This window comes from Rhineura floridana, chromosome 1 (assembly GCF_030035675.1).
Source record: "Rhineura floridana isolate rRhiFlo1 chromosome 1, rRhiFlo1.hap2, whole genome shotgun sequence".
Taxonomy (NCBI): Eukaryota; Metazoa; Chordata; class Lepidosauria; order Squamata; family Rhineuridae; genus Rhineura; species Rhineura floridana.
In genome coordinates this window covers 156,304,970-156,332,267 of record NC_084480.1, presented here as the reverse complement: position 1 = coordinate 156,332,267, position 27,298 = coordinate 156,304,970, and the positions used below count along the sequence as shown (strand labels likewise).

The following is a 27,298-nucleotide window of genomic DNA, read 5'->3' as shown; positions in this document are numbered from 1 at the left end:
CCATTTCCATTTTCAAATATGATTGCACAGAAATAAATCCCATTGAACTCAAAAAGTATGCAAATGATCAAACCCACCCTCCCTTCTCCTCCTTCCTATCCCCTCCCTCTTGCCCCTTCCCTCCCCCTTCCTTTGCCCCTCCCTACCCATCCCCATCCCCTTCCAATCCACTCCTCCCCCTCCCCTTCCTCCTCCCCATGGTCAGTTTTACCTATCTTAAGCATGATTGCACAGGAGTAAATACCATTGAACTCTATAAGCATGCAAATGATCAAACCTGACCTCCCCCTTCCTTTGCTCCCCTCTAATATGATCCTTCCCCCTCCCCCTGCCCCTTCCGCATGGTCACTTTTACCTTTCCTAACCATGATTGCATAGGAGTAAATCCCATTGAACTCAATAAGCATGCAAATGATCAGACCTGCCTTTCCCCTCTCCTCTCCCTTCCTCCTCCCCTACCTTGCCCACTCCAGCCCTCCCTCCCTCCCCCCTGGTCAGTTTTACCTATCCTAAGCATGATTCATGGGAGTAAATCCCACTGAACTCAATAAACATGCAAACAATCAAACCTGTCCTCCTCCTCCTCCCTCTCCTGCCTGCTTCCATCCCCCTCCTCCCCTCTGCCCTTCCCCCTCCCTCTTCTTCCTCCTCCCCTCCCCATCCCCTGTGGTCAGTTTCACCTATCCTAAGCATGATTGCAGGGAAGTAAATCCCATTGAACTCAATAAGCATGCAAATGATCCATCCATTCTCAGCATACTTGCACAGGATCCCATTTCTTACCTCCCGGATTAAAAAGCAGAGAAATTCACTAATAGGCAAAAAACAGACCTGACCTCCTCACTGAGATATTGTACTGCCCTACAAATTTGTCAAAATGCAAACACAATTTGGGTTAGTCTTGCACAGTCCAATCCACTTGCTGTGTAGCTTGGAAGAATTTGGTAGCATGTGCCTCTGAGCATATGGTGAGTGATGGCAACACCTGCAATCAGCCCAAATAAAAGAAGAAGCAACATTATTAAGACAGTTCATATAGCTCAGATATGTCTGATTTACTTTGCAATTTTAGTGAAGTTTCCTATAGGAAATCATTTTCTTTTGTTTCTGTTTCTGTTAATATGTGAAGTACAGCAACACTTTGCAAAATTTACACTAAAAAAACTCCAAAAATAATTGTGGAGTAACGGCACTGACTATTCTGCAGAATAGTGTCCAGTGGACATCAGAAGTGTCTCAATTTGCACAAGATAAAACAGTGGGAGGTGAAATATATTCTAGCAAAATTCTAGGTGTGCTCCATGTTTTTAATTGACCGTGCCCACCTTGCCTTCAATGAAGTGGTTTAAACATAGCAGGCTGAAAACATGCATCCTCTTTTTTCCAACAGCTAGAGTCATTGCTGAAGTAGCAACATATTGTAATCAGTCTGATTTTACATCAAACTGCAGTTTCAGATTCAACTGTTAATGCATCCAAAATAGAAATAGAACATAACCATTTTGAAACACAGAAGGCTGTCTTCACCATCATATGACATTGATGAATAAAAAGGCTTTGAAATTAATAAAAATTAAAAAAAATTAATAATTTTTATTCAAATTTTTCAAAAGACAAACAAAACAAAGTCAAAAAACATAATACAACAAAAAAATAAAAATAAAATAGTTGACTTCTGATTTGTCACAGATCAGCTATAAGTATATAATATACATCAAACCTGTCCCTTAATATATACATACAGGATCACTTTTCTCCATAGGCTATCTTAGTTAATCGTCAAATCCCAATATCATCATTTTGTTTTGATCTTTCAACAAAAAGTCTAAGAGAGGCTTCCATTCCTTAAGAAATGTGTCTGTCGATTTTTCTCTAAGTAGACATGTCAATTTATCCATCTGTACTAAGTCCATTAATTTCAATAGCCATTCTTTCGTTGTTGGTGTTGATTCCATTTTCCACTTTTGTGCATATAATAATCTTGCTGCCGTAATCATATATAATATTATTCTTCCATATTTCTTTTCTATTTGTTTATCCATAAAACCCAATAAAAAAATTCTGGTTTTGACTGAATATTTATCTTTAGAATTTTTTGCATCATCCTACCTATCTGTGCCCAAAATGATTTTGCCTTTTTACACAGCCACCACATATGATAAAATGATCCTTCTTGTTGTTTACATTTCCAACAAACATTAGAAACATTACTATACATTTTTGACAACTTTTCTGGAGTCATGTACCAACGGTACATCATTTTATAGAAATTTTCTTTAAGATTATAGCATAATGTAAATCTCAAGCCTTTTTTCCACATATTTTCCCATTGATCCATTTGTATGTTATAACCAAATTTTTTTGCCCACTTTACCATACACTCTTTTACTTGTTCTTCCTCCATATCCATTTTCAGTAAGAGTTTATACATTTTCGCAATTATATTTTAATCATTTGTACACAAACCTATTTCAAAATCAGATTTACTTATTTCAAACCCATACATTTTCTTGTCCATTTTAAATCTTTCTAACAATTGTAAATAGGCAAACCATTGAGAACTATATCCTTCCTTTATCAGTTGTTCTCTCTCTTTCATTATATATTCTCCATGTACATTTTCTAATAGTTCTTGATAAGTTAACCATTTCTCTTTTCCAGCCATTTCTCTTCTGTAAAACGCTTCTTGACTTGAGACACATAATGGTATTTTCGAATAGAACCTTGGTTTATATCTATTCCATATTTTCAACAGAGGACGTCTTATAAAATGATTATTAAAGTCTACATTTACTTTTACTTTGTCATACCATAGATATCCATGCCATCCCCACTTCAGGTTATGGCCCTCCAAATCCAATAGTCTTTTATTCCTCAATAAAATCCATTCCTTTATCCAGACTAAACAGCAGGCAGCAAAATAAAGTCTCAGATTTGGTAATCCCAGTCCTCCTCTTTCTTTGGCGTCTTGTAGTAATTTAAATTTAACTCTTGGTTTTTTTCCTTGCCATACAAATTTAGAGATATCTTTTTGCCATTGTTTAAAAGGTAAATCAGAGGATATTACAGGTATTGTTTGAAACAAAAACATCATTCTCGGTAATACATTCATTTTTATCACAGATATTCTACCCATTAATGACAATTGTAGTTTATCCCATCTTAGCAGATCTTTCTTAATCTCTGTCCATAAGTTTTCATATGTTTATTATGAAACAACTTTGAATTTTTATTTGTCATAATGATACCTAAATATTTCAACTTTTTCTCTATTGTAAAATCTGTCTTGTCCATTAACTCTTTCTGTTCCCTTAAAGTTAAATTTTTCACCAACATCTTTGTTTTTTGATTGTTGATCTTAAATCCTGCTAACGGTCCAAATTCTTTTAATTTGTCCATCAATACATTAATTCCTTCCAAAGGGTTTTCTAATACAATTATCAAATCATCAGCAAATGCTCTCAGTTTATATTCTTCTTTTTTTATCTTTAATCCCAAAATCCTTTTATCTTGCCTTATATCTCTAAGCAGCACTTCTAAGACCAGAATAAATAGAAGGGGAGATAATGGACATCCCTGTCTTGTACCCTTTTGTATTTCACATGAATCCGTTAAATCTCCATTAACAATTATCTGAGCCTTCTGAGATGTATAAATCGATCTAATCCATTTTATAAAATTGTCTCCAAAATCCATTTGCTCCAAAACCTGAAACATAAATTTCCAATTCAAATTATCAAATGCTTTCTCAGCATCTAAGAAAATCAAAGCTGCTTGTTTATCATTTCGTTGTTCTAAATATTCCAACACATTCAAGACATTCCTGACATTGTCACGTAATTGTCTTTTAGGTAAAACCCCCGATTGATCTTCCTGGATAAATTGTTGCAGTATTATTTTCATTCTTTCTGCCAAGATCATTGTAAAAATTTTATAGTCATTATTCAATAGAGATATCGGCCGATAATTTTTTGTTTTAGTTAAATCTTGCTCCTCTTTAGGTATTAATGTTATGTTAGCATTTTTCCAACTATCCGGTATCTTTCCCTCTTGCAAAATAGAATTCATTGTATACTGTAAAGGTAGCAAGAGTTCCTCCTCCAAACATTTATAGTACATTGCAGATAACCCATCTGGTCTTGGCGCCTTTCCTGATTTAATTTTGTTTATAGCTTCAGATATCTCTCTTGACATGATAGGGCCATTAATAGCTTGTCTCTGAAAGTCTGTAATTTTAGGCAAATTCTGTTTAGATATATACTCTTCTATTTTTTCAGATGGGATTTCCTGACACTTGTACAATGTTGAATAATATTGATGAAAAATCTTTTTGATTTTTACATTATCTGTCAGCATCTCATCTCCTTCTTGTATCTTTAAAATAATATTTTTTTGACGTTCTTTTCTTAATTTATATGCTAACCATTTCCCCGGTTTATTTGCAAATTCAAAAGTCCTTTGTTTAGCAAAATTTAATTTCCTTTCAATTTCTCTAACTGTCAGCATTGATACTTGATTCTGTAACATTTTAATTTGATTTACAATAGAAACTTTAGTTGGATTCTTTTTCAATTCTTCCTCTTTTTGTTTTATTTCTTCCAAAATTAATTGCATTTTCTGTTGTTTCTTTTTTTTAATTCAGTTACATTTAATAAAATATCTCCTCATAAATGCCTTACTTGTATCCCAAACAATATTTTCATTTGTTCCTTTATGTAAATTATATTCAAAAAACTCTTTTAATTTCTTCTTACATTCTTGTACTACTTTGTCATTCTGTAATAAAGATTCATTTAGTCTCCATCTAAATCCAAGATTTTTTTTAAAAAAAGTTAATATCACAGGATTGTGGTCCGAAAAAGTTTTTGGTAATATGACCATTTTAAAAATATCTTTCACTAGATTTTTAGACATCCAAATCATATCAATCCTCGAGAATGTTTTATGTCTTTCTGAAAAATAAGTAAATTCCTTTGCGTTATCATTTATATATCTCCAGGTATCCACCAATTCTAAATTTTCCATCAGTTCAAAGCAAATCTTCGGCAATTTACCCTGTGTCTCTTTAATATTTTTTTCAGAAAGTCTATCAATTTTTGGTGAGATTACCCCATTCCAATCACCCATGACGCACCAATGATCATATGAAAACTCTGACAATTTTTCCATAAGTCCTGTATAAAACCTTGTTTTATCTTCATTGGGGGCATAAATACCCACTATCAAAATTTTTATACCCTGTAAAGTAATTTCAACCCCCACAAATCTACCACTATCATCCAGTAATATCAATTTAGGAAGCAATTGTGGGTTAATGTAAAGAACAACTCCATTTTTTTTTTGATCCAGCCGAAATAAATTCTTCACCCAAATTTTTACAAATCAAATATTTGGAATCTTTCTTCTTAATATGAGTTTCTTGTAAACAAATTATATCCAATTTTAATTTTTTCAAATAATGAAACACTTTCTTTCTCTTCTGCGCCGTGTTGGCTCCATTTATATTCCAAGTTAGATATTTGTAATCCATCTTTAAGTGTGTATTTTAAAATGTGCCTGATGCTCCCTTTAATCCATCATCTTCCTTCCCCTCCTCTGCATGTTCTTGTTGACTTTGTTTCCCAGGAATTATATCCATATCTTTGAGTTTATCTTCTTCCATGTCTTTTGAAGCTTTTCTCAAGAAATCCCTTGCTTTCTGAACAGTATTCAATCGATATTTCTGTTGTCTGAATGTAAAAATCACTCCTTCTGGAACATCCCATCTAAATTGAATTTTGCATTGCTTAAGTTTTTCTGTAAAGAAAGCATATTCTTTTCTCTTACGTAAAAGTCTAATAGGAATTTCTTTCATCACCAGTATTTCTTTACCGTCAATTTTAAAGGTATTGTTGAAATGTTGTTGTAATACCATATCTCTGGTCGTCTTTTTTATAAAGTGAACAAGCACATCTCTTGGAATTTTTTTCATTGTTGCATATCTGGAATTAATTCTATAAACTTTATTTCAAATTTCATCCGATCTTCATTCAAATCCAGAAATTTTACTAAAGCATTAACAATTTTATCTCTGATGTCTTCACCTGTTTCCTCAGGGATTGCACGAAATCTCAAACAATGTTCTTTATTTTTCATTTCAATCACAGCCATGTAGTCCAATTTTTTTTCTAATTCCAGATTTAATATATCTGTTCTATTCTCCAAGATTTGTACCTTTTCTTTAGTATTTTTTGCATCCTCCTTTATTTGCCCAATTGTCCCTTTAATCTCATCCACTTGTGTTTTAATATAGTCTTTTATATCTATCAATTCGGTTTTCATTTCCTGTTTTATATCACTAATCCCTTCCATTATTTTTTGAAACATATCTGGGGGTATAGCCCCTTCCTGTGAATCAATTGAACCTCTTCGCTCCTGAGCCTTAGCTGCTTTTCTAGTTGTCATTCTAAAGAAGCCTTTAATTTCTGATATTAACCACTGTTCCAAAACCTAGAGGCAGTCTATTTCTTTTTTTTTTTCCTCCACCAACAGAAGAGTTAATATTCCAGGCCTGTTATTATGGTCCGGCCAGCACAGCTCTTATCTACGTCCAGGAATGCAAAACAATTCTGGTTCACAACACCAAGTGATTAGTAACATATACGAACAGCAGATTCGTCCAAAAAGAAATAACCCAAGGAGAAAAATAGTCCAAAATATATTTCCATCAAATAATAATTACCTCTCATCCGTTTTTAATCTTTAAAACTACAAATTCAGGCCAGCTTTTTGTCGTAAATATATATATATATATATATATATATATATATATATATATATATATATATATATATATATATATAAATTGTTTACATTTTCTTTCTTCCTTAATTATATTTAAAAGAGAAAAAGTATGACTCACCCAGATTTCTCAGTTGCTGATTCATAAACAAATCCCTTTTATTGTAGTAATTTAAGCCAAATGATAAGATTTAGACAGAAGGAGGCTCGCTGGTTAAGAATGTTTTTAGGAAGAAAAAAAAACGCTTCGCTTTTTTTCAGTACAGCTTGTTGGAAGTCCTGACTCCGTCTTCAGCCGATCAGTATGCCTTCTTATCTCAGGGAATTCCCGATCAATTCCAGCAGCCGACAGCTCAACGAAGTCCTGTAGAAAATCTGATCGGTTCACCTATACCTTGGAGAACATTTAAGCCAGTCAAAGTTTCCTCTTGGCTGGCTTTTAAACTGAAAAAAGCTTCCTCTGAGGCAGAGATCTCTCAGAGACAATCACCAGCTGAGCACTCACTTCCGGGAAGTCCCTTTGAAATTAATAAAAATAAATTTGACACAAAGATGGAGAACTATATTTTTGTAAGTTTGTTGGTGTTCTTCTTACTTTGCTTCTTTCCTGTGTTACTAATGTTTCTACAGAGAATCTAACGTAGAAAATTTTATTTCCCTCAATATTTATCCTAGAAGTCTGTGTCAAATTTATTTTTATTAATTTTAAAAAAATAAAAAAATAAATAAAAATAAGTCTGTGTCAAATTTGTTTTTATTTTATTTTATTTTTAAATTAATAAAAATAAATTTGACACAGACTTCTAGGATAAATATTGAGGGAAATAAAATTTTCTACGTTAGATTCTCTGTAGAAACATTAGTAACACAGGAAAGAAGCAAAGTAAGAAGAACACCAACAAACTTACAAAAATATAATTCTCCATCTTTGGAGATGGCAGGTGTTGCCACCACTCACCATATGCTCTGAGGCAAGTTACCAAATTCTTGCAAGCTACACAGCAAGTGGATTGGACTGTGAAAGACCACCCCAAATTGTGTGCATTCTGACACATTTGTAGGGCAGTACAATTTCTCAGAGAGGAGTTCAGGCCTCCTGCTCCCCTGGTGCTTTCACTATAGCTGCCCAATTTCCCTGCTTTTTAAAGTGTGATAGAAATATCTGTGGGCTATAGGTACATTCTTAAACCGCAAGGTTTTTTGCCTGTTAGTGAATATTCTTCAGCATTGTGGCATCATGCATTGCCTTCCCACTGAATTCCTCCATCCTTGAAAGAAAAGAGACAGGAGAGTGGTGCAAATTAGTAGTGGAGACTTGTAGCACATTCCTGTAAACAGAGAAGCAATACATGAGTCATACATGAGTTTCAAATCTTCTTTTTAGGGAGAAATGGCCAATGTACACAACCCATAAAAGTATAAAGAAGGCACCATATCCAAGTAATGCTGCTAGGTTTGGGAAAGATGGTAATTTCCAGAATCCTCTTAATCAATTGCTTTTAAAGCCTTACACATTAGATAGTGTCTTCTCCAGTATTCCCCTTGCAGCTGGTAAAATGTTTTCTTCATGTTTTCTTACCTGCACCAAAGGACCAGTTAAAAAACTATGATAGCACATAAAAATTCATTTGTGGACTCTTCTCCAGACATGTATGCAACTCCCTTCTACTGGAGATTCATCAAAGCCCAAGCCTTAATGTATCTTCTACATGTCCTACGAGTGCAATGGGTTAAGCAGGTATAAGTTGCTTTTAATTTAGCATATTTTAATATCTTTTAATTGAACAGTGCTGTGCTTTTAAATCTGTTACAGAGCACTAGTAAGTATCCTGAACCCTAATGAACTGAAACCCTGAATATAAATGCTGCTCCTATTAAGATGCTCATTCTCTGTCTTCTTTTCCCATCTTTCCTGGCCCAACATTTTCTACTTCTTTCCTGCAGTCTTTTGGCTTTGACCTCTTGGCCTCTTCCAATTACCACTGGTACCTGAGCTTCTCACGAGCTGAACACATACTGATGAAGGGACTTGATGAGGACGGTGGCTGCCGCATGATGTGCTTCCGGGTTATGAGGCAGATGAAGGAAGATGTCTGGTGTGCAAGAAATAAGCCATTCCTCACATCTTTTCACCTACAGGTGTGTGCAGCCAACAAGAGGTTGGAAAGGGGCAAGAGAGGTCTGTATCTCAACAGGACCTATCTGGGAGGACTGGCTGCTTATATTTTATTCAGTGTCAGTGGTTTGCCAGGAGCTGGGCAGAAAACAAGGAGAGTGTAGTTTGCCTTATACTGCGGCAGACCATTGGTCTATCTAGGTGAGGAGTAATCCAAATACGATCCTAGGGACATGCGTGGCTCTCAGCTTAATTGTATGCAGCCCTTGGACTACTTTCAAAATTTATCTTCAAGTGATCTGTTCAGACATTATTCCGGTAATCTCTCTCTCCCTGCTCCCAGTCACCACAGGTACCTGCTATATGGGGAGAGAAAGGGAGAAAAGGAGGTATCAGGAAAAAATGTGTGAAAAGGGGGTGTTGGAAAGAGAAAATGGGTAGAGTTACACACTTTTGGCTCTGGCCCCACTCATCATTGGCTTCAGCTCTGCCCACATTTGGCATGTGGCCTCCAACAGATTATCCCCAAGGGAATAGGATGCTCAACAACAAAAGTTTTCTACCCCTGATCAAGGTCAGTTCTGTCTACTCTGACTGGCTGAAGTTATTAAGAATGCAGTCTCTCTAGCTGACTTGTGCTAGAAAAGCCCTAGGTTCTCTCTTCTGCACTGAATATTCTGCAAGCATTGTGTGATGGAGAAGCCTGGTGTGAGGCCCCCAAACATTGTGGTGAGTTTCTTGGCTTTCAATTATTGAAACAATTCTGTAGGGAGTGTGGCCAGGGCTTCAGGAAGATGGCTGCTTGAAGCAGTAGCTCCAAAAGCAGTAGCTTTCCTCTCGCCTAGACTACTGTAATGCACTCTACATGGGGCTAACCTTGAAAACGGTCCGGAAGTTGCAACTGGTACAGAATACAGTGGCACGCCTGATTAAAGGCAGCCGCCAGCAAGATTACATAACTCCAGTGCTAAAAGAGTTGCACTGGTTACCAGTTGCTTACTGGGCCCAATTCAAGGTGTTGGTTTTGACCTTTAAATCCCTACACGGTTTCGGCCCAGTCTATCTGAAGGAGCGACTCCAGCACCATCAGCCATGCCGCCTAACACAATCAGCCTCAAAAGACCTTCTCTCCATCCCACCAGTTAAAACAGCCAGACTGGTGAGAACTAGGGAGAGGGCTTTTTCAATTGTGGCCCCCACCCTGTGGAACTCCCTCCCAAATGATCTCCGCCATGCCCCTTCTATGATGAGTTTCCGTCAAGCCTTGAAGACCTGGCTCTTTAGGCAGGCTTTTGGGGTGGGCTAGGTTTTACTATTATTGCTTCAGATTTTTAATGTTTAATGTATTTGTACGTTTTATTTTGTACGTCGCACAGAGTGGCCGGACAACCAGCCAGATGGGTGACTTATAAATTTAATAATAAATAAATAAATAATAAAACAATATGCAGCAGTAACTCCAATATGAATGTCTAAGTCTTTCCAAACTGTACCAAACCCTCTTACATTGTGCAGAGGCAGGCTGGCAGTATCGTCCACAACTATCCAAAATGGCGCCCACACCACTAAAGATGGGAGAGCTTCCAAAAGAGGGCAATTTTAGTTTAAAAGAATAATCTGCAGATTAGCTCATGAAATCTATGTTAATGGACACTTGGAAGGAACTGATTGTTCCCCTGGGAGGAAAGCTAACTGATTTTCAGTACAAATCTTAATAAAATTACAGAAACACCCTCCTCTGCTATTTGGTGTTATCCACAGTGATGGAATTAAGTGCTTGCAAAAAGAAAACACTGAAATGTAAAGAAAAACTGAAGAAAATAGGGAGCAGAATCCTCAGGAAAAAAAACTTGCCCCTGTCTGGTTTTCAAGAAAGAGCAGCAGGAGATGACACTGTGGAATTTTTAGTGATCTGGTTTACAGCCCTCCTGCCTGGTTTGGAAATATCCGCAGACAATTGAAAACATGCCCATTGAGCTTTTGGACCTAAGCCATGGGAAGGAGCACCCGCAAAATATGTGTTTTCTTTTGTAAGGTAGAGGGGAAAAGATGAAATTTGGAGACGTCTCAGAGATGTGCGACATGACAACCAACCAATTTTGGAGTTATGAATGAATGAATTTTATTATTACGGTCGCAGACCAGATATTAAAAAAGAGACATAAAAAGGCAAACATAGAGGATGGAGGATTTGGATATTTAGGAGTTATAAGATCTTGATCCCAAGACCCTTCACAAACGGTGAGACCTCAAACCTTTTATGAGCAAACTTCAGGAAGCAGGTATTAAATACAGTGGGAGTTCCCTTTTCAGATGGTTGTCATGAGCAGTACAACTATGCTTATGGCAGCAACAAGAAAGAAAGGACCTGCTGACTACGCTGGAAACTGACCTCCCCATGGAGGCTACCAGATCTTACCAGATAAATGAAATGGAGGATGAACTTGGTGAGGTATTGAACGGGAGATCGGAGCCAAACTCCAGAGTTCAGCATGCATGGAAACAACCTTTGGGTAACAGCAAATCAAATTTATTATCTATTCCTGGCTGCTTCCTCCACTCAATATCTGCTACCTTCTGTCTAATCCTATCTTGCTTTGTCATAACAATGTTCATACAAAGCCACATTGTTGTATTAAATGTAATTAGTTTTGTCTCTTCACCCCATTCTCTGAATATTTGCTTGATGTTCTTCAGTCAGTATCTCCTGAGGATAAACCACACAAATTCCAGTTAAAGTTCCCTCCAGGAACCACCTCTTCCTGGGCAATGGACTGCATTTTTTGAAAGAATGTCTTCAGAAAACGTAATTCTCATTCATTAAAAGCATACACAGAGCCTATTGTCAGAGGCTTATTGCCTTCAAGCAAACCTTTTATAAGAATAAACCGACCATTTTTGTCTTTAAGCAGAACTTTGAAATCAGAAGTTGCATCTAGAAAGCGAGAGTACACTTCATCCAAAAACAAAATGGGACACCCTCTTTTTCATCAGTAGACATTTGTAAAGAATTGTAAAATTCTATAGAGATCCTTAACAACATGTCTAATCCTTTGGTTTGGAAAATTAGAAATTGTTTAGTTTCAATTAGTCTTCCATAAAGTGTCAGAAGAATTGGTGTCAGAAACAACTGCGTCACATCAGACAATATAGAATTTGTTATTAAGCAGTTGAAACCAGGCAAGGCTCCAGGCCCAAACAGCTTCACTTCACTGTTTTATAAGCATTTTAAGGAATCTCTTTTGCCTCACTTAACACAGCTGTTCAATTGTATTTTGGAAAGGGCTGAACTCCCAGTCTAAAACACGGTTAGACTGACAAATCATTACAATATCCAAACTTTAAAGATCACACCATGAATGAATCTTTTCACCCAGTCTCTTTGACCAACCAGGATTATAAGATCTATGCTTCTGTGTTGGTTAATAGGTTAAAAAAGGGTTCTGGGCAAACTTGTTGATCCAGACCAGACTGGTTTTGTATCTCACCAAAATATAGCTGATCCAATTGTAAGTTATCAAACATTATTGATTTCAGTAAAAGATCAGGCTCCCTTCTGGCAATAATGGCACAGAATATATTCAAGGCCTTTGGTTACCTAGAGTGGGTGTATTTAATTGAAGTGTTGTCTAAAATGAAATTTGGTCCTAAATTTATTTCTATGATTAAATAAAACTACTCAGTTTCTACTGCAAAATTTAGAGTTAATAACTTAGATTTGGAACAAATCAATATGTGGTGGGGGACAAAGCAGAGCTGCTCCCCTCTCTTTTGTTTATATTGGCACATGAACCTTTAGCCATCCATTTTGGATCAGCCCCAGATATTAGAGGAGTGATCATTAATGGTAAGCAATATACATTGAGGCTATATTCTGATGACATTATGATAACACCTTGCCCTCAAGAAATGGCTATTGCCTTGCAGAGAGAACTGACTGGTTTTGCTTCAGTAGCCAGAGTGAATTTCCAGAATTTGGAAGCCATGTGTTTAATGTTCCTCCCCAATAGCCACAGATCTTTTCCCAAGTCCCTTAAAATTTCAATATGCCACAATACAATGAGATACTTAGGGGTTATATCAGGAGGAATTTGAACAGGTTGTACAAAGAGAACCTGTTGTCTTATATATTTATTTCATTTACACCCCGCCTTTTTTTTCATAATAGAAACCCAAGGCAGCTTGCATATGGTTCCCAGGTAGTCTCCCATCCAGGCACTGACCAGACCTGATGCTGCTTAGCATCAAGCAGGGAGCAGGCCTTAGGTGCCTTCAGACCACAGCCTGTGTAGTAAAATATAAGCAAGGATGTTTCAAGCTGGAAAAAAAAAGAATGTTAAACTTAAGGACATAAGGCAGTGGTGAATGGTTATTTTACCTAAATTGACATTTCTTTTCAAGATCCCCCCAATTGGGATTCCACCAGCTCAGTTGCAGAAATGGCAAGCCAAATTCTTTTATCTTTGGTCATTAGAAACTTTGTATTAATAAGAATGGGCTATATTATTATTATTATTATTATTAGATTTATATCCCACCCTTCCTCCCAGCAGGGAGCCCAGGGTGGCAAACAAAAGCACTAAAAACATTAAAACATTATAAAAACAAACTTTAACATACATTAAAACAAAACATCTTCAAAAACGGTACTTAAAAAAGCTATAAAAACATCTAAGATTAAAAACATTTTTAAAAAGGTTTAAGTGTGGCGTAGCAGTTAGAGTGTTGGACTATGACCTGGGAGACCAGGGTTCGAATCCCCACACAGCCATGAAGCTCACTGGGTGACCTTGAGCCAGTCACTGCCTCTCAGCCTCAGAGGAAGGCAATGGGAAACCCCCTCTGAATACCGCTTACCATGAAAACCCTCTTCATAGGGTCGCCATAAGTTGGAAGCAACTTGAAGACCATACATTTTAAGAACATATTAAAAAGCAATTCCAACATAGATGCAGACTGGGATAGGTCTCAATTTAAAAGGCTTGTTGAACGAGGAAGGTCTTCAATAGGTGCCAAAAAGATAACAGAGATGGCGCCTGTCTAATATTTAAGGGGAGAGAATTACACACGGTAGGTGCCGCCACACTAAAGGTCCATTTCCTTTGTTGTGCAGAGCGGACCTCCTGATAAGATGGCATCTGCAGGAGGCCCTCACCTGCAGCGCGCAGTGATCAGCTGGGTATATAAGCTTTATAGGGCTTTGTACACCAAAACTAGAACCTTGAACTTGGCCCGGTAGCAAATGGGCAGCCAGTGCAATTCTTTTAGCAGCGGGGTGACATATTGACAATACCCTGCCCCAGTGAGCAGTCTCGCCACCGCATTTTGCACCAGCTGCAGCTTCCGGACCAACCTCAAGGGCAGCCCCACAAAGACTGTATTACAGTAATCCAGCCTGGAGGTTACCAGTGCGTGGACAACAGTGGTCAGGCTATCCCAGTCCAGAAATGGCTGCAGCTGTCTTACCAGCTGAAGCTGAGAAAAGGCACTCCTAGCCACAGAGGTCACCTGGGCCTCTAGCGACAAAGATGGATCCAGGAGCACCCACAAACTACAAACCTACTCTTTCAGAGGGAGTACAACCCCATCCAAAGTGGGCAACTGACCAATTATCCGAACTTGGGAAACACCAACTCACAGCACCTCGATCTTGCTAGGATTCAGACTCAGTTTATTGGTCCTCATCCAGTCCACCACTCAGTGCAGGCAGTGGTCCAGGGCTTGCACGGCCTCTCCCGATTCAGATGTTACAGAGAAATAGAGCTGGGTATTGTCAGCATACTGCTGACATCTTGCCCCAAATTTCCTGATGACCACCCTCAAGGGCTTCATATAAATGTTAAACAGCATGGGGGACAAGTGTTGGCGTGTGTGCGTTGTTGCATGAAACAGCATACATTACGTTGGAGTTAAGTTGAGCAAGAAACTTCTTCAGAGCATTAGAGCATGTTAAGAGTCTTTTATTAAGACATTATGGCTTAAGGCTTAAGAGTAAATACATGTAGAGTTTCTTCAGTCATCCCCCCCTCTGGTACATCTCTCCAAAGGTAAACACAAAAGACAACCTCTCAGCTCAGAGGCGTAATTCAGAAGACACAACTTACAGACTCTGTTAGAACTTTCCCAGTCTATCAGATGGTTACCATAGCAACGGCCTTGACAGCCTGTTCCCAGACTGGGCTAAGACATAACTCCCCCCTAGTTACAGTTTTGCAGACTTGATGGAAAACTACTAGGCCTCATGCCAACAAGCCCCCCTTTTTCCCATCATGTCTGTCAATTACAAAGAAATCTCAGCAATATATCTCCACAATACATAGTCATACAGTAATACATTTCTACAATACCTCTTGCAATACATTTCAGTATATTGCATCATACATTTTCAGTTCAGTTCAGTACAGTTCAAAATTACATCTCAGTACAGTTCAAAACTTTATTCACTCAAACTTTGGTTGAACACATGTCAAATACAAAGTGTCAGCATCCATTTCCACCAGTTTATGCATTCCAGCACTGGATACTAACCCCACGGTAAATCTTTCAGGCGGTTTGCCTAAATTTGCTCTTGTAGAGCGTCTTAAAGGAACCAGAGCTTCGGCTCTCTCTGCCCCCCCATTTGTGCTTGTGCTTGGCACAGCCTGCGCAGGAGCTTCCATTTCCTCAGCCTTACGTTTCTTCGATCTGCATTTTGCACAAATGAGCTCATTCAAAGCATCTCTGAGAGGTATTTGTGTGCCTTCCACTTTAATGTCAAGATCTGGCTTAAATGTCTGTGATTGTGTTCATGTTTGTGTGTCATCTGATCCTGTAAGAATAACTGTCTGCCTTTGATCCCAAGGCTTTTCTGAGACTTTAATGCTTCTGCTCAGAATTAACTGCTGTGTTTCTGGACACCAAACTCTGAAATATGCATTCTGAAATCCCAAAACAAAACCTTGCTGTGCTCTGGGCGCAAGCTTGCCCCTCCTTTTTCCCTGTGGAATGTGGATCCAGCACCTTGCCCCGAATTTTTGAATGTGTTCTATTTTAGGCTTTCTGCCAGTAAGTTTCTCATAAGGAGACATTCCAAGTGCACTGTGTAACACCCTGTTGTGAATATAATTCGCATAAAGAATTGCTTCTGCCCAGAAGGAATTCCCTAAACTGCAATCCATCAGCATGGCTCTCATTGCTTCCTCAAGCACCCTGTTTTTGTTCTCTGCAACCCCAGTGGAAGGTTTAAGTGCTATTTTCTTACTTGCCAGCACTTCATGCAATGCTTTACCCATGAATTCTTCTCCCTGGCCTGAGTGTATAGCCCCCACCGTGACGCCGTGTTGAGTTTCGATTCTCTTAATGAACAGTTTCAGCTTCTGCTCAGCTTCACTTTTATCCTTTAACAGAAAAACATGACAAAATCTTGAAAAATCATCTACCAGTACCATGAAGAATTTCGCACCTCCTCGTGAAGCATTTATTGGCCCTGATAAATCAACATGAACTAGCTGGTAGGGAGCTGTTGTGGTTCTCTCAGCCTCCCGGTTTATTGGTGCAATAGTCATTTTAGCTTTATTACATGCATCACAATCCATTAACTGTCCACAATCTTTTAAACGCATGTTTTCACTGTGCAAAGGGGTTTTCTTTATCGTGTCAAGGTTTGCATGCCCCGGCCTTTGATGCCATTCTTGGACGCAGCCCTGATGTACCTGTGCCTCAGCATTTAACACAGCACACCCTGCTTGACTGCTCTTTATTACAAACTGTGAATCATTAAGGCTTCCCTGCAAACACACTTGATCTCCCCTCATTATATAACATTGGTCTTTGTGGAACAAAATTGAATAATTACAACTCACCAGTTTGCTCACTGACAATATGTTATGAGCCAATTCCGGAACAAACAAACATTCTGACATTATCCCAAGTTTATCAAATCTCACCAGTCCACGGGCTTCCACAGATTTCCGTGATCCATCAGCAAGGTGCACAAAATCTTGCACATTTTCTGAAGTGTAAAACAAACGTCTGTCTTTAATTAATATATGGCTTGCTCCGCTGTCAAGCAGCCAGTTAATAGGTCGTAAATCTTGAGACTTCTGTTTACAAACAAAGTTCACACTTCCCTGCTTCAAGCCTCCGTCCCTGGAGTTTCGCTTGACTGGTCATTCCTGCTGTAGATGCCGTCGATCTCCGCAAATAAAACAAGCCTTCAGCCTCTGTTGCTGCTCCTGTTTATTATCCTTCGGCATGGCATTTTTCACTTCTTGCCTCCTGACAGCTTCCATCGACTCGGCTCTTTTCGCCTCCTGTCTCCGCTGCCATTCTTGGGCCAGCCTTTCCTCAATAAACGCAACGTTCAAATCTCCATCAGGCATGGCTTCGAAAGCCATGACCATATTATTCCAAGTCCCATCGAGTGAAGCCAGGATCAGATAGGTCTTCTGAAGTTCAGAGTGTTCGACGCCTCGGTCTGTCAGCTCAGCAAAGAGGCGTCTGAATTCCATGAGATGCTCACACATTTCACACTCACCCGTGAAGCGCATCTGGTAAAGTTTCCGTGCCAAACACAATCTAGATCCCGCAGTCTGTTGCACATGAAGAGCCTCCCAACCGGTCCCACATCTGTTTGGCGTTTGTAATATCCCTCACGTGTAGCAGTTGAGAGTCTGATAGAGCCAGAAGTATAAAAGCTTGAGCTCGCTCATCGTTCCTAGTCCAAGCCGCTGAAAGGGGTGCAGGGGGCGTACCTTCAATAGCTTCCCATAATCTTCTTTTACTAGCAAAGCCCGCATTCTCGGCTTCCAGCTGCCATAATTCTTTTCATTAAGCCGTTCCATCGGCAAGCCTCCCCCAGACAGGTTTACAGCCATGTTGCTCACCTCCGTCTGGTACAATCAATCAAGCTGCCCTCTCTGTAACTCTGTCTGCTGTTCAGACCAGCAACTTACTCCCGTGTAATGCGCAGTGGATCTGGGCCCATAACCCCTGTTGGCGTGTGTGTGTTGTTGCGTGAAACTGGGACCTGGTGCGTGACGTAAGTATTGTTGAACCGATTGGGAGCAGTGACCACAGTGCTATTAAATTAAACATACATGTAAATGGCCAATTGCCAAGAAAATCCAACACGGTCACATTTGACTTCAAAAGAGGAAACTTCACAAAAATGAGGGGATTGGTAAAAAGAAAGCTGAAAAACAAAGTCCAGAGGGTCACATCACTCGAAAATGCTTGGAAGTTGTTTAAAAACACTATATTAGAAGCTCAACTGGAGTGCATACCGCAGATGAGAAAAGGTACCGCCAGGGCCAAGAAGATGCCAGCATGGTTAACGAGCAAAGTCAAGGAAGCTCTTAGAGGCAAAAAGTCTTCCTTCAGAAAATGGAAGTCTTGTCCGAATGAAGAAAATAAAAAAGAACACAAACTCTGGCAAAAGAAATGCAAGAAGACAATAAGGGATGCTAAAAAAGAATTTGAGGAGCACATTGCTAAGAACATAAAAACCAACAACAAAAAATTCTATAAATACATTCAAAGCAGGAGACCATCTAGGGAGGCGATTGGACCCTTGGATGATAAGGGAGTCAAAGGTGTACTAAAGAACGATAAGGAGATTGCAGAGAAGCTAAATGAATTCTTTGCATCTGTCTTCACAGTGGAAGATATAGGGCAGATCCCTGAACCTGAACTAACATTTGCAGGAAGGGATTCTGAGGAACTGAGACAAATAGTGGTAACGAGAGAGGAAGTTCTAGGCTTAATGGACAATATAAAAACTGACAAATCACCGGGCCCGGATGGCATCCACCCGAGAGTTCTCAAAGAACTCAAAGGTGAAATTGCTGATCTGCTAACTAAAATATGTAACTTGTCCCTCGGGTCCTGCTCCGTGCCTGAGGACTGGAAAGTGGCAAATGTAACCCCAATCTTCAAAAAGGGATCCAGAGGGGATCCCGGAAATTACAGGCCAGTTAGCTTAACTTCTGTCTCTGGAAAACTGGTAGAAAGTATTATTAAAGCTAGATTAACTAAGCACATAGAAGAACAAGCCTTGCTGAAGCAGAGCCAGCATGGCTTCTGCAAGGGAAAGTCCTGTCTCAGTAACCTATTAGAATTCTTTGAGAGTGTCAACAAGCATATAGATAGAGGTGATCCAGTGGACATAGTGTACTTAGACTTTCAAAAAGCGTTTGACAAGGTACCTCACCAAAGACTTCTGAGGAAGCTTAGCAGTCATGGAATAAGAGGAGAGGTCCTCTTGTGGATAAGGAATTGGTTAAGAAGCAGAAAGCAGAGAGTAGGAATCAACGGACAGTTCTCCCAATGGAGGGCTGTAGAAAGTGGAGTCCCTCAAGGATCGGTATTGGGACCTGTACTTTTCAACTTGTTCATTAATGACCTAGAATTAGGAGTGAGCAGTGAAGTGGCCAAGTTTGCTGACGACACTAAATTGTTCAGGGTTGTTAAAACAAAAAGGGATTGCGAAGAGCTCCGAAAAGACCTCTCCAAACTGAGTGAATGGGCGGAAAAATGGCAAATACAATTCAATATAAACAAGTGTAAAATTATGCATATTGGAGCAAAAAATCTTAATTTCACATATACGCTCATGGGGTCTGAACTGGCGGTGACCGACCAGGAGAGAGACCTCGGGGTTGTAGTGGACAGCACGATGAAAATGTTGACCCAGTGTGCGGCAGCTGTGAAAAAGGCAAATTCCATGCTAGCGATAATTAGGAAAGGTATTGAAAATAAAACAGCCGATATCATCATGCCGTTGTATAAATCTATGGTGCGGCCGCATTTGGAATACTGTGCACAGTTCTGGTCGCCTCATCTCAAAAAGGATATTATAGAGTTGGAAAAGGTTCAGAAGAGGGCAACCAGAATGATCAAGGGGATGGAGCGACTCCCTTACGAGGAAAGGTTGCAGCATTTGGGGCTTTTTAGTTTAGAGAAAAGGCGAGTCAGAGGAGACATGATAGAAGTGTATAAAATTATGCATGGCATTGAGAAAGTGGATAGAGAAAAGTTCTTCTCCCTCTCTCATAATACTAGAACTCGTGGACATTCAAAGAAGCTGAATGTTGGAAGATTCAGGACAGACAAAAGGAAGTACTTCTTTACTCAGCGCATAGTTAAACTATGGAATTTGCTCCCACAAGATGCAGTAATGGCCACCAGCTTGGACGGCTTTAAAAGAAGATTAGACAAATTCATGGAGGACAGGGCTATCAATGGCTACTAGCCGTGATGGCTGTGCTCTGCCACCCTAGTCAGAGGCAGCATGCTTCTGAAAACCAGTTGCCGGAAGCCTCAGGAGGGGAGAGTGTTCTTGCACTCGGGTCCTGCTTGCGGGCTTCCCCCAGGCACCTGGTTGGCCACTGTGAGAACAGGATGCTGGACTAGATGGGCCACTGGCCTGATCCAGCAGGCTCTTCTTATGTTCTTATGTTCTTATGGAGTTAAGTTGAGCAAGAAACTTCTTCAGAGCATTAGAGCATGTTAAGAGTCTTTTATTAACACATTATGGCTTAAGGCTTAAGAGTAAATACATGTAGAGTTTCTTCAGTCATCCCCCCCTCTGGTACATCTCTCCAAAGGTAAACACAAAAGACAACCTCTCAGCTCAGAGGCATAATTCAGAAGACACAACTTACAGACTCTGTTAGAACTTTCCCAGTCTATCAGATGGTTACCATAGCAACGGCCTTGACAGCCCGTTCCCAGACTGGGCTAAGACATAACTCCCCCCTAGTTACAGTTTTGCAGACTTGATGGAAAACTACTAGGCCTCATGCCAACAACAAGATGGTACTCTGCAGCACCCCACAGCACAACTGCCAGGGGGCTGAAAGACACACCCAATGCTATTTTCTGAGAATGACCTTGGAGATAGGATCGTAACCACTGTAAAACAGTTCCTCCAATACCCATCTCACCAAGTTGGCCCAGAAGGATACCATGGTCAATGGTATCAAAAGCCACTGAGAGATCAAGTAAGAATATCAGGGTTGCACTCCCCGTCCTTCTCCTGATAAAAGTCATCTGTCAGGGTGACCAAGGCCGATTCAGTCCCATAACCAGGCCTGAACCCAGAGTGGAATGGGTCAAGATAATCTATTTCATCCAAGAGTACTTGCAATTGCTGTGCTACAACCCTCTCAATCACCTTCCCTAAAAAGGGGGCATTTGGGACCGGTCGGTAGTTGTTACAAACCAATGGATCCAGGGTGGGCTTTTTCAGGAGCAGTTGGATCACCACCTCTTTCAAGGCAGCTGGAACCACTCCCTCCTGCAATTATGCATTGATACCCTGGATCCACTCAGTCAAACCCCCTCGGCAAGCTTTAATAAGCCAAGAAGGGCAAGAGTTGAGAGGACACGTTGCTGGCCACATCAACGGAAGCACCTTGTCCATGTCATCAGGCCACATCAACTGAAACTGTTGCCTAGGGAAGGTGTGCCTATGTGTTGCCTAGGGAAGGGGGATAGAGACTGCCTAATCTTGAAAACTATTATGCAGCCAACCAAATTGCATATATTATTCCATTTATATTTGAGAAGCAAGATAAACAATGAGTATGAATGGAATGGTCTCAAGTAGAGGGTGTTCCTATACGGGTGCTTCCTTTTCTTTAAAATAAGCTGAGGTCCCTCACTTGGCTTGAAAATAGATTCACTTATACCATGTTTAAAAGTTGGATCAAAACGGTGGCAGTCCTTTCTCCCATCTTATCTCCTCTGATTCCCTTGGCATTCCACCCCATGTTCTTTAATAAGCATCATACATACCATTTAAGCAGGTGGCATATCAAGGGACTATGCAATTTTTATGTAAACAAACCTCTAAAAACAGAAACAAGCCTACGAGAGAGGCTGGAAGACATCCCCCTCCCATAGTTGTTGGGTGGGCCTTTTTAGCTAATCCGGTGATTAAAGAAAGTGTGACCCGTAAATTGTCCAGTTCTGAAAGTTTAGTATTAGCCAGTTCTGAGACCACTAAAGGTACAGTGTCTGGTTCAAAGCTTTAACATTTTATGGGAACATGAGCTGGGAATCAGTACTGAGGATAACAAATGGGGCTCACTATGAGATAAGCCCCCTTTCTGCTCATTTTCAGTGCAGCATAGAGAAATCTCACTGAAATTGCTATACAGGTGGTACTTGACCCCATGTAAACTATATAAACTATGGATTATCTCCACTATGTTGGAGAGGTTGCCAAGTTGCCAGCACCTGCCATCACATGTGGGATTGTTCAAAAGTGCAAACATTTGGGGTTTAAATATTTAAGGAAATTGGAGCAATAGTCAAACAACACATCTAGCCATCCCAGCATTTAGCCCTATTAAATTTGTTCCTAGATAGGGACAAGGACCTAGTTAATAAGGAATTAATCAGTCATCTAATAACAAGATGGAGTATCACAACGTTCTGGAAAGATTTGTTGAGAGCAGACTTAGAATACTGGTACAGTGTGGTGGTGGATACAGATTTACTAGAAAATTGATGCATAAATTGAGAGTTACTAAAGGCCAATGAAAGTGAGATACGTTTATTGCAGTTTGATTTGATTATGTAGACTACACGAACAAAAATATATTATGGGAAACCCCTGTCATTGGCATTCAAGTGGATTTGATTACAATATTAGGCTTATTTATCCTATGTCATAATTCTGCTCCGGATGTGCCCTGTGTTTCTTCCCATCCCAGTAACAGAGAATTGTTGTGATTATGGTATGATTTGTCATGAACAACTTTAACATTGTTGATACTAGCTATTACTGGAATTTGTCACAAAATATTGCCTAGCTAAGTTTGTTCCTGTTTATGTTTCTGAAATATTTAATTGTTTAATTATCTACCATTTTTCCATATTGTTTCATGCATGTTTAAGATAAAATTGATCTTCTTTGTACTACATGTTAAACCCAGTAAGAATTTCAATAATAAAAAAATAAACAACACTGTATTGTTTGTCTAATGTGTAGGCCAAACATACATACCCCTAGAGGTGCTAGTTATCGGAGTTTGGCATATTTGCAGCAGAATGCAGAAATAAATAATCTGGTAAGACTGGTAGTTGAAAGAATAAAGAAACTTATTACTACTGGGAAATAAAGTCATTCTGAGTACAGGCATACATGTGGCCATTGTAGAGCCATGAAGCTCACACCCATGGACACTATCTTTGACTGACTAGAGAGGAAGAGGAAGGGAAGATGTAAAGTCTGAGAAAAAACGAACAAGTAGTTACTAAAGGAAGAACTAGCAAGGGAAGAATAGGCTGCCTTTCTGTCTATTGCCCCCCACTGGCAATAGACAGTCCTTTGTTACAAGTGTGGGTGGTTTACTCCCAACACCCCTTTTCAATAATGCATGTTCAAGTCCACAAGATTCATCTTCTCTCACAGAAGTTGAAAATGATCTCTGAGAAGTGCCCTATTGTGAATATCTGCAATCATGCCCCCACTGGGCAACACTCCATCTCAACAAGCTCTTTCAACAGATGATATTTCACATCGATACACTTAGTATTTGCACTGATCCTTTCAGTCTGTGAGAGCTTTATGCAGCTTTCGATGCCTTCCAGGATCTGTATGGATTTGGGTTCATCTATTTCTAAAGCCTCCAATATTTGACATAGCCATTTCAGTTCCTGGCATGCTTGGGCAGCTGATACATATTCTGCTTCAACAGATGAGATCACTACTTTATCTTGTTTTTTATTTGCTCAGCTAGCTACTCAACTCCATAAATATACAAGTTTCCACCAGCGAATTTGAGATCTACTGTGTCCTCCGCCCAATCTGCATATGTGTAAGCCACCAGTTTGGGACTATAACTTTAGTTTCAGATGAGCAGTCCCCTTTAATTTCTGCTCACTCACTTTTCCGTTCTTTTTCTTGACAAACTGGTTTTTCTACACAGGATCCCTGCTGCTGCAGCTATATCTGCCCTTGTGTTCACCAGGTACAGCTACTTACCTATAGCTGTCCTGTATTGGTCATTCTGTGACAGAGTTCACTGTTTTCATCTCCTTTTAGATAATTTGTCTCCACGGGTGTAGCCACTGCTTTGGCATCCTTGAGGCTTAGGTACTGAGGTATTTCATGGACCTTTTGTCTAGAGGAGATCGCTTCCATTTCCCTCTCTTTCTGTTTGGATCCTAAGGTAGTGAGTGATATCAGCCAGCTGCTTCACCTCTAACTCAATTCAAGTGATGTACAGTTTCCTCACAGTTTCATTTACATAGCTCAAGAGCAAGTAATCAACATATGTCAGTATATAAGACCATCTGCTATTTCAGTATTGTGCACAAAGACAGGGATCAACTTGAGCTTGCTTGAAACCTGGTTCAGTTTCTCATACCATGTTTTTGCTGCTTGTTTTAGTCTATATATACTTTTCCTAACTTTGCATACAACTAGTTTGTCTCCTGATTTTTCAAATCCAGAAGGTTGTTCCCTGTAGATTTCCTCCTTAATTTCTCCATGTAGGAAAGCAGTCTTTATATCCAAGTGATCAACATGCATTTTTCTCGATGCTGCCACACTTCAAAGTGTCCTTATCGTGGTGTACTTCACTGCAGGGGCAAATGTGTCAATGTAATCTTCCTATTTCTGGGAATAACTGCTAATCTAGCTTTATATCTCTGATTTTTCTTGTCTGCATTTTGTTTTGCTTTGAAGACCCATTTACATCCAATAGGCTTTTGCCTGCTGGTAGTTCTGTGAGTGTCCAAGTCTGATTTTTGTGTAGAGACCAGCCCAAATTGAAACTGATACAGTAGGGCCCCGCTCATACAGCGGGTTACGTTCCGGACCCCCGCTGTAAAGCGAAAACCGCTATAAAGCGGATCCCATTGACTTACATTGACCAAAATGGCGCCCGGCGGCAAAAAAACACCATAAAAGCGGAACAAGCGCTGTAAAGCGGGGCCTTTCTACAATTCACAACCACTGTATTAGCGGAACGCTGTAAAGCAAAGCGCTGTAAAGCGGGGCCCTACTGTACAGGGGGAAAGGACTAATTTTCAGATACTGTGTGGACATCCTATTAATTAGCATGGGCTTTCGGACCAATTCTGAATTGAGGGCCTTGCCTATCACTGGCTTCTGCAGTATAAAGAACTTGCTGACTAATTAGCCTTTCAAGGCCACAAACATCCCCAAATGGCACTTTAAAGAAGCATTAAAGCTAAACCAAATGTGATACATTCCACAAAACTTAGAAGCATTAATCCTTTGTGTCACTTTACTGCACTCATAGTGCTAACTAATTGGGCTGTTTCACAAGCTGTTATAGGTGGGAAAGGGACAATACAGGCTGCCCACTACTCTGCAGCAACAAGTATGTTACAGTCCTTCTCCCCCAACAAGCACCAGAGGAAGGAGGGCAGCTTGGGACTTCCCTAGTCGCTGCTGTTTTGTTTTTCTCTAGAACTGTACCTTTGGTCCTCTCTCTGATAGTTGGGTGGAGTTTCAGGATGGAGAGTAGGGTCTTTGGATGGGTCTGGAGCAAAAAATTGTCCTTTTTTAAAAAAAAAATTGTCTGAGAAAAAAAAGGCCTCACCCTTCTGGTCACCAGTAGCAAGCCCAAAAAATCCTAGCCAGGGTGTTTAATCCCCCCCCCCCGGTCAATTGACAATCCTGGGCATTCCTGGTTCAAGGCTTCCAATTTCAATAATAGAGCGTGTTATCAGCAAACAAGAGTGAGCTTCACTAAAAAGTGCTTCTTCATAGTCGTGCTCCATTAGAAAGCTGTAACTAGGTGAGAAGGATCTGGCCAGTTCCGTTCTCTCGGTTTTTTATTTTTTTCCCATTTTAAATTCAGTTCTCCGTTATAAAAAAATCCTCATGAAAATTCTTCAGCATTTTAGTGTGAATTTCTCCAAACAACACATTTTTCGTATGCAGTTTTGACTAATGTACACATTTTTAAGCAATTTCTTCTAATATAATTCACGGTTATGTTACTTTCACTAATATGTGCAGTGTTCAGAACTGGACAGAGTACTAAAGATGATGCCTAAACAGTGCCGAACAGAGAGGAACTAGTACTTCACACGATTTGGAAACAGTACTTCTGTTAATACAGCCTAAAATAGCATTTGCCTTTTTTGCAGCCATATTGCACTGTTGGCTCATATTCAGCTTGTGATCAACAGTTCCAAGATCCTTCTTGCATGTAGCATTGCTGAGCCAAGTATTCCCCATTTATAAGTGTGCACTTGGTTCTTTTTTCTAGGTGTAGGACTTTGTACTTATCCCTGTTAAATTTCATTCTGTTGTTTTCAGCCCAATGCTCCAGCCTATCAAAATCCCTTTGAATTTTGTTTCTGTCCTCCAAGGTATTAGCTATGATCTCCCAGCCAGTCATGCACTTCCTGTGCAGTTGAATCTAGTCCATTGTGTTCAATAGTAATTTATTTGTGTCTTTTGCAGATGGTACTTTTTTGGACCTGTGAGAAGTACCCTTACTCCAAGGACTGGTCCTGTTTCCGCAAAGGCTTCCTACGGATGGTCCGGAAGTTGCACAAGTGTGTAAGCCAGCACTTCCTGAAGCATTACTTCATCAAAAACACCAATCTGCTGAAATATGCCAACACCAATGACCTGGATATGGTGGCAGGCAAGCTGGCTGTCTTCTTGGAAAACCCTGTGCTTCCTCTAGATTGAGAGGAATGGATATGCAGGTTCCTGAGCTAGGGTTTGCCCTGTTCCTTAGTTCTTCTGTGTGGCTATCCCTTCAGGTGATGAGCAGTGAGGACAGAGGCAAATAGACAACATCCAGAAGCAAACTCTTGCATTCTGCCTCCCCATGATTAATTTCCTTAATTGGTACCTTTTTACTCTGGAGCCAGGCAGTCTTTTTCAAATCTCCCACGAACAGAAAACGTACAAGTTATTGAGCAAAGGAGAGTGGGTGGGGGCCTACTTTCATTTTTAAAAAGCTCTGCATGGGCTAAGCTCAAAAGTAGTTTTGCCATGTTTGGATCCAGGGCTAAGTTATTGAGAGAAACTGTGCTGCTTTTGTTGCTTAGTTTGTTTCTCTCTATCAGCAAAATTGGGGTTAACATAGAGGACTGGTGAGCATTTATCGGTGTGCTTAAAAGATGGTTGGAAGCATCTTGAGATATCTGATGGGAATGGGGGATACATGCAAAGAGTAGTCAAAGTTCCACATATGTTGGTGAATGACTCTTAATCCTTAGCTGCTAGCCCAGTTGCTAAAATGTTTGATTTTTCCTCGGTTTTATTATTAATTAATTAATTAAACTTATATTCCGCCCGACTAGCAATAGCTCTCTGGGCGGTGAACATCCAAAGGTTTTCCCTTTTCCTTGCTACTCTCATATTTGTTTTTTCCCAAGGGTTAGTTCTCTCATTGGTTTTTAAGACACAGACTAACC

The 27,298-nt window shown here is 39.8% G+C and overlaps 1 protein-coding gene across 1 annotated transcript in view; it reads left to right on the top strand.

Annotated features, from left to right (window-relative positions):
• MAB21L3 (mab-21 like 3) overlaps window positions 1-26,812 on the top strand; it is a 42,592-nt gene extending 15,780 nt beyond the window's left edge. Inside the window, 2 exon segments of the mRNA XM_061628360.1 lie at window positions 8,725-8,919; window positions 26,331-26,812. Coding sequence (XP_061484344.1) covers window positions 8,725-8,919; window positions 26,331-26,564 — 429 coding nt within the window. The 3' untranslated portion in view covers window positions 26,565-26,812.
• Window positions 26,813-27,298: the final 486 nt, after the last annotated feature.